A 7,664-nucleotide genomic window follows, 5' to 3' on the forward strand; every position below is an offset into this window, starting at 1 on the left:
GTTTTGTTGTGTATATTCTCGACCACCACAACGAAAACTCTAGTAGCAGTGAGAAAAAAGTATAGGGAGGGGCTGGAGAGGATGGATGTTTAGGGCTAAGGTCATATAGGCCTACATGAAGATGTCAGAAATGCCACAGCAGTCAAATTGGATACCAGGATAAAGTCAAGGAGAAGAGATGTAGGGTGGCTTGCTAAGTATTGACTATGGGCAAGAATAGGGGTCAGAGATCTAAGTCCCCTCTGTCTATGCTCCTGACTTTGTCTGCTTCCCGGTGATGGGTGACCAGACTGTTGTTCCCTGTGAAATTCAGCTCCAGCCTAAGGCAGCACTCCCTGCTTTAGGGACTCCCTCCGTGGTTTTCTAAGCTCCTAGGCATTTCTAAGAGCTGAGGCTTGCTTGGTCTCTTCTCCTGTCTCATGTAATGCCCATTTGCTCCCAAAGGCCTGGTATATCCTGGACAGTTCAAGGTTGTTCTTGATATAGTGGTGGTGGTGGTGGTTATGTGCCATGGAGTTGGTTCTGACTCATAGCAACCCTGTACTGGATGCAAACCTTTATAGGAGCACAAAGCCTCATCTTTCTCCCACAGAACTTGGTAGTTTCTAACTGCTAACCTTTGACATTAGCAGCCCGATTCATAACCACTATGCTACCAGAGCTCCTTGCTTGATATAGTTGTGGTACCTATTTCAAAGGGAGACTTCAGGCCCACCCTCCCTACTACCCCAAGAGGCACTAATTAGTGTGCCTTACCAGTTTAGTGAAGGAACTAGTTTGTGTGGAAGTCACAAGCTTAGCCACAGAAACCCTGTGCAGGTGGGGTTTAGAGAAAGAAGAAAGTCTTGCACCTGCAAATGACCCAGACACAAAATAGCTACAGGTGACAAGCACTGGAGCATAGCATTGGGAGTGAGGGAGAAATGAGGGGGGGTGCGTGGAAATAGGGAAGGAATAGGATGCCTGTTCTGACATCTTTCTTCTCCAGGGTCTAATAAGGTGAGCTCTTCACTGGAGGTGATGGTTGCAGCTGTTGTGTCTGGGATTGTTGTCTTGGCCATTGTTGTTGCTATAGTAACCTGGTTCTACCTCCGGCAAAAGCGAACTTCAGGTTTGTGGTTTCCTTTGACCCCTCTTGTTAACAGTTCCCAGTTGAGCAAGACCCTAACCACAGCCTTTGCTGGAACTCTAGTCTTTGGACTAGAGGATTGTTAGCATTTAGATATGAGAGAGCTTCAAAAAATTTGTGGAAATTTCTATTATCTTTCCATTTTTCTATGAACTTTTTGAAGCCCCCTCATATAGTCCCATATGTCATTCATTCTATAAACATTGAATAAACTTGTTTATTTATATAAGCACTTATTATGTAAGGCTATGCTAGACACTGTGGATTATACCAAGATAAGAAGTCCAGTCCCTGCTCTTAAGGAATTCATAATATTGTTGGGAAGACAGAATCACAAATAGATAATGCCAACAAGATGAGGTAAGAACAATGACAGAGAAGTGCAAAGGTTATGATTGGGTTACAGAGGAGGCCACATCACCCTGCATGCAGTAGAACAGTTAGAGAAGGTGTCAGAGTGTTGGGGTCAGACAGCCTGGGTCCAAATCTCAACTCTGTTAAAACACCAGTTTTTTACCTTGGGTAAGTTGCTTAATCTCTCTGTGCTTCAGTTTTCTCATTTGGAAAATGAAGAACTCAGAAGCTGCCTCGAAGGTTGTTGTGATGATGAAATGAGGCTAGTGAATGAACAGTGTCTATCCATTGCCTCAAGTTGATTACAACCCATAGCCACCCTACAGGACAGAATATAACTGCACCCTAGGGTTTCCAAAGTTGTAACAGAAACAGACTGCCAAATCTTCCTCCTGTGGAGTTGCTGGTGGGTCCAAACCACTGGCCTATTGGTTAGCAACTGAGCACTTAACCACTGTGCCATCAGGGCTCCAAACATTGCCTAAACCAAACCAAACCAAATTCAAACCCACTGCTACCAAGGGGATTCTGACTCACAGTAACCCTATAGATCAGATTAGAATTTCTCCGAGATTATAAATCTTTGTGGGCGCAGACTGCCTCATCTTTCTCTCATGGAGTGGTTGGTGGGATTTAACCACAGATCTTTGGGTTAGCAGCCTAGCATTTAACCCACCGCATCACCAGGAATCCTTCTGAATAGTGTCTTCTTGTTGTTATAAAGTGCCATCAAGTTGGTTCTGACCCATAGCAACGCTGTGCGGGGTTTCCAAGGAGTGACTAATGGGTTTGAACCGCTGACCTTGCAGTTCAAACTGACCTTGCAGTCCAGAGCATTATCCTGCAGCACCACACCGGAACTTGAATTTGATTCCAAAAGTGATGGCAGGACTGTAAGTTCCTGAGGGCAGAAGCCATCTTTCTCGTTTTCTCCCAGTACCTAGCATAGTACTTGGCACAGTACTTAGCATGTTGCTCAATAAATATCTGTTCATTAACTGACTAATTAAGAGCTTCACTCTTAGAAGCAGCATTGCCTTCTCTTTAGTATCAATGTGGAAGAGCTGAAGGAGAAGAGAGGGTACCATAGAAATCAAGTAAGAAAATTATCACAGTTTCACAATTCCTGATGCAGAGAAAGAGGGATAAAGACATTGGGACACAGACAACGCAGAGGAAAAAAAGAAAAAGAGCATACTGGAAGACACAAAGAAAGAGAAAATAATAATACTAATACCTCATAGAAATTTTCATAACTGGTCTATAGATACGACCTCAGTCACTGATAAGTAAATATGAAGAACAAGAGAGGGTACTGAGTCTTGTCTTGTCTTGTATAAGAGCAAGCCTAAGGAAGATGCGATGGAGTGACCTTTCTAATCCTCAGGAGACCCTATAATTTCAGATTTCTTTCTCTTTGGAGTGAATATTTACAGGGCAGGGCAGGCCCTGGGCAGAGAGTCGGAGAGTGGGGAGAAAAGGGAATGTTTGTGAAGGGAATGGTCTTTGTTAATTCTAATCCAGTTCTTCCCCTGATAGTTGGCTCTGAGATCTCAGGCCCCACCCATAACCATACTAATCTTCTATGTGTCCCTCTTAGCTCTCCCAGGGAAATGGGAGAGACTCTCCCTAAGGAGTCAGGTGAGTGCAGATCCCCCTCTAGGGGCCCAGTGATACCCCACCCATGGTTTCTACAAAGATTGGAACCAGCAAGAAGTGGCTTGTGTGAGTTCATGTGGCAATACAGGAGAGGGAGGGATAGTGGGATGAAGACAGGGTCTCAAATCACTTTGGCAGCTCTGAGTCTAACTGCTAGGCCTACAGAGGACTTTGCAGGAGATGATGTGATAGGAGCATCTATGCCTAGTTAAGGAGAGGCAGACTGTGTTCAAATTTCTGGGGACAGCAATACTTGGGGGTATGTCCAGAGCCCAAAAGTAGAGATATTTGAGTCTCTCTGTGGGACTTTAGTACAGCTAGTAAAGGGCAGAGGGGTAGGATTCTAAAGAGAAAGAGGTCAAGGAAAAAGCCCTAGACTTGTGGAGGGTTCTGTTTCCGTAATTCGTTCTTGTTGTTGTTAAGTGCCATTGACCCATAGTGACCCTGTATAGAGTTTACCGAAGAGCAGCTTCTGAGCTTGAACTGCCAACCTGGCAGTTCAAACAGCTTTGCAGTCTGGTGCATTAACCACAGCGCCACACCAGGATTTAGCTCTTAGTGGAATAATAATAGGTGATTTGGACTTGAGAAAGTTCTGGGGCTCTAGGGACATTCCTTGGCTTTACTTTGGGTGCTTTAATGCCCATTTGTGTAGGCTTAGTAGATATGGGGCTGGCCCTAGCTCTGTCAGCATTAGTCACAGATATCTTAAGCTAGTCACTTCCATGCTCTGATGAAATGAATGGTTGGCCTAGATGAATTCTAAGCCCTTTCATGTCTGAACTGTGGAAAGTCAGTGATTATACAACCCCTGCCCAGATGGGAGAGTGTAAAAAGAGAGTAGAAGGAGTTCAGGCAATTTCCTGACTCTAGTTAAATTTCCTAACTCTAGTTAAAAGCTTACCAGCTCCTCCTCCTATACAAGGTCGCTATGGGTCGGAATGGACTCAATGGCACTTAACAACAATAACAGCAGTTAAAGCCAAAACATGAAAAAAGCCTGTAGGTTTCCCTGTGGGTTCCTATGACAGCAGAAAAAGGCAGAAAAAGAGGCCATTGATAACTCTCCCTTAAGTAGCTGGCTTCTGATTCAGAGCATAGCCAACAGATTTGAGAGCTTGAGCAAACAGCATCTGTTTAGCTGCACTTTGAGCAAGACCCCTATGTCTCTTGTCCAGGCCAAGTGAGGATATGGACCTGGGATTGCACTGTAACCAAACCAGTTACAGAAAAAAGTCCAAGAACAACCTTAATGTTGTTCTGGTATAAATATATTTCATAAGTCATTTACATAGGTACTGGGGCTGATGGCAAACAGGGACTCTGCGTCCAGACGATAAAAGAGGAGACTAGATGTATTGTCTTGGACCCCTCCCCAACTTCCCGAGGGGTGCTGATTTGCTGATACTGAGGCTGCTTTTCATGCTGGCAAAGGGAAAGGGTTTGTTGGTAAAAAGCTTGCAAGGAATTTGGTGTGTTTTGAATATTTGCCTGAGAAAGTTCTTTCTTTCTTTCTTCTCTGTCTCATGTTCTCTTTCTTTTTAATGTCACAGAGTAAGTATCAGATTCTTCAGAGTCCCAACAAAGATGAGCTAAATTTGGCCTGTGTGGAAATTGTCTACCGTGTTCTTTCCCTAAAGTTGTGGTCAGCAAAAATCTGTACTTGACTTCATTCTGATACTGATATCTCTACTTCCCCAAGATCTCAGATACTGAAGCTGCCTGATTTGCTTCCAGGAAAGCTCAGCAATTTTCCAAAAAGAATATGGCATGAATGACTTGCTTCCCTTTGCCAATGTGGTTAGTGGGGAATGTGTTTGGGTTACGGAGTGTGAGTCATGAATGAGACCATATTTACTCAGCTCTGGGCCTAAAGCCTGGGTTGGGGCTTATGAGGCCCTCTCCTTAAGGTTTGAACCTCAGTGTATGACCACAACAGGAACATGTGTAGGTCCTCTCCTGTTAGAAGTGCCCCAACTGATCTCTATTCTTTTTGCCCACAGCCAATTTCACTGATGCTGATGAAGCTGCCAAAGCTGAGGTGAGCCATCCCAACCATGTCCTCTTTCTTCTCCCCTCCTTCTCTCCAGCTCCTTTAGGCCCCTGCTACCTCTTCTAGTGCTTTCTTTCCTGTGACTTCTCTGTGAATCCCTAACGCTCCTTTCTGCTTTCTCTAGGCTGAGAAGACAATCACCTATTCACTTCTAACGCACCCAGATGGCCAGGAGGAAGAAACAGGGCCCACAGATTATGAGAAGAGTGCTTAGTCTCTACTGTCTTGCCCTAGGACTTGGGAAGACATCTACAAGACTATCTGGTGTCTCCTGGTTTAAATTCCCCTTGAGAAGGACAAGGGGATACTGCAGCTCCAAAACGGAAGAACTCTTTTAGAGTTATCTATGTGAGTCCTGAAGCACTTTGTTCTGAAAGTCACAGATAATACTATCTCAGATGATTGACTATACTGATTTTTCTGGGCCTCAACACTTCTCATCATCAAGACCCTTGTGTTTACACATCTCTACAACCAATAAAATTTGTTTTATTAAATGATAGTAGCAACAAGGGAAATGCTTATGTTGTTAGCTGCCACCAAGTCAATATATATATACATATATATATATATATACAAGTATATATAAGATCTCAGAAATGTTAAAAATAGATGAACATATACTAATATATTAAAAGAGATTGTCTCAGGAGGATTAATTCGTGATTTATCGTTTCTTTCTTTTTTTTCATACTATTGTTTTTATTGTTGTTGTGAAGTGCCGTTGAGTCGGTTCCAACCCAGAGCGACCCTGTATGGGTTTCTGAGGAGTAGTTGGTGAGCTTGAACCACCGACCTTGTGATTCAAAACCAACTTTGCAGTCCAGCACATTAACCCACAGTCACACAAACACTATTCCATTTAACTTTTTAAAAAGCTCTAGCACATTAACCCACAAAGTCACACAAACAATATTCCATTTAACTTTTTAAAATCTGTGTTGGTTGCAGCAGGCTGACCTATCTGGGGTCTGTTTCACTTCAATAATAAGAAATCTTGGGAAGGCCGTGAAGGATAAAAGGTAGGGGAGAGGAGAGATAAGGGATTTGGAGTGTTGGTAAGTGCAACTCTTCTTAAAACTGAATTCTCTCCAATAAGCTTGCACTCTTATTTCCAAGTCTTCTCCCCCAGCAAGCAAAATTTGTTTTATTTTGTTTTGTAACACAAGTAGGAAGCCAAACGTAAGGTGAGTCACCAATAGGAATTGCTCAATTTCTTGGCTCTGCTATTCTCCCTTTAGAATTACAAGAAGTAGACAAGCTTCTTGAAGTCATTCTTGGTAGCTTTGTATATTTTTCTATCTTGTCACATATGAAGCAGAAGTAAATCTCAGAGTAAGAAAAAGGAATTTGGCTTACTGTGGAATCTGATCTACAGTTTAGTTAGAAACCTTCATCCTGCCAAGTGCATTAAGTTCTGTAATACTTTTTCTCAAAGATCATTAGTAAAGTTGAACCTTTTTTCATATATTTATGTCATTAATATTTGTTCTTTTGGGATTCTTTTCTTCATATGTTCTTTGCCCAATTTTAAAGTAGCAATGTATGTCCTTTGTTTATAAATTACAGAGCTATTATTTTTAGGGTGCTTTCAAGTCTATGTCAACTCAGAGCAACCCAATGTGACAGAGTGTAACTACCTCATAGGGTTTTCTTGACTATAATCTTTGCAGAAGCTGATCACCAGATCTTTCTCTCATGGAGCTGCTGAATAGGTTTGAACTGCAATCTTTAGGTTAGCAGCCGAGGCCTTAACTATTGAACTACCAGGACTTCTTATAAGCTACAAGTTGTTGTTGTTAGGTGCCATCAAGTCAGTTCCAATTCATAGCAACCCTATGCACAACACAGTGAAACACTGCCCTATCCTGTTATCCTCACAATTTTTATTAAGTTTGAGCCCATTGTTGTTGCCACGGTGCCAGTCTATCTTGTCTTCCGCTTTTTCACTGACCTTCCACTTTATCAAGTATGATGTCTTTCCCCAGACCCGGGTCCCTGTTCATAGCATGTTCAAGGAACAAGAGGCATATTCTCACCTTCCTGGATTCTAAGGAACACTCTGGTTGTACTTCTTCCAAGATGTATTCATTTGTTTTGGCCATTCAAGGTACTTTCAATATTCTTCTCTAACACCTAATTTAAATGTATTGATTCTTCTTCAGTTTTTCTTATTCATTGTCTAGCTTTCAGATGCATATGAGGCCATTGAAAATATCATGACTTGAATCAGGCACACCTTAGCCCTCAAACTAATATTCTTTGCTCTTGAACACTTCAAAGAAGCCTTCTGTAATAGATTTACCTAATGCAATAAGTCTTTTGATTTCTTTACTGCTACTTCCATGAATGCTGATTATAGATCCAAGCAAAATGAAGTCTTTGACAACTTCAGTCTTTTCTCTGTTTATCATAATGTTATTTACTAGTCCAGTTGTAAGGATTTTTTTTTCCTTTGCATTCAGGTGT

General features: G+C 42.2%; 1 protein-coding gene across 1 annotated transcript in view; it reads left to right on the plus strand.

The window, feature by feature from the left end:
• LOC102817837 (low affinity immunoglobulin gamma Fc region receptor II-like) overlaps positions 1-5,409 on the plus strand; it is a 28,176-nt gene extending 22,767 nt beyond the window's left edge. The window contains exons 5-7 of the mRNA XM_006873433.1: positions 989-1,111; positions 5,146-5,183; positions 5,320-5,409. Coding sequence (XP_006873495.1) covers positions 989-1,111; positions 5,146-5,183; positions 5,320-5,409 — 251 coding nt within the window. The remainder of the gene's footprint in view (positions 1-988; positions 1,112-5,145; positions 5,184-5,319) is intronic.
• The last annotated feature ends 2,255 nt before the right edge of the window (positions 5,410-7,664 follow it).

Source organism: Chrysochloris asiatica, unplaced genomic scaffold, assembly GCF_000296735.1.
Source record: "Chrysochloris asiatica unplaced genomic scaffold, ChrAsi1.0 scaffold00241, whole genome shotgun sequence".
In the NCBI taxonomy this organism is placed as follows: Eukaryota; Metazoa; Chordata; class Mammalia; order Afrosoricida; family Chrysochloridae; genus Chrysochloris; species Chrysochloris asiatica.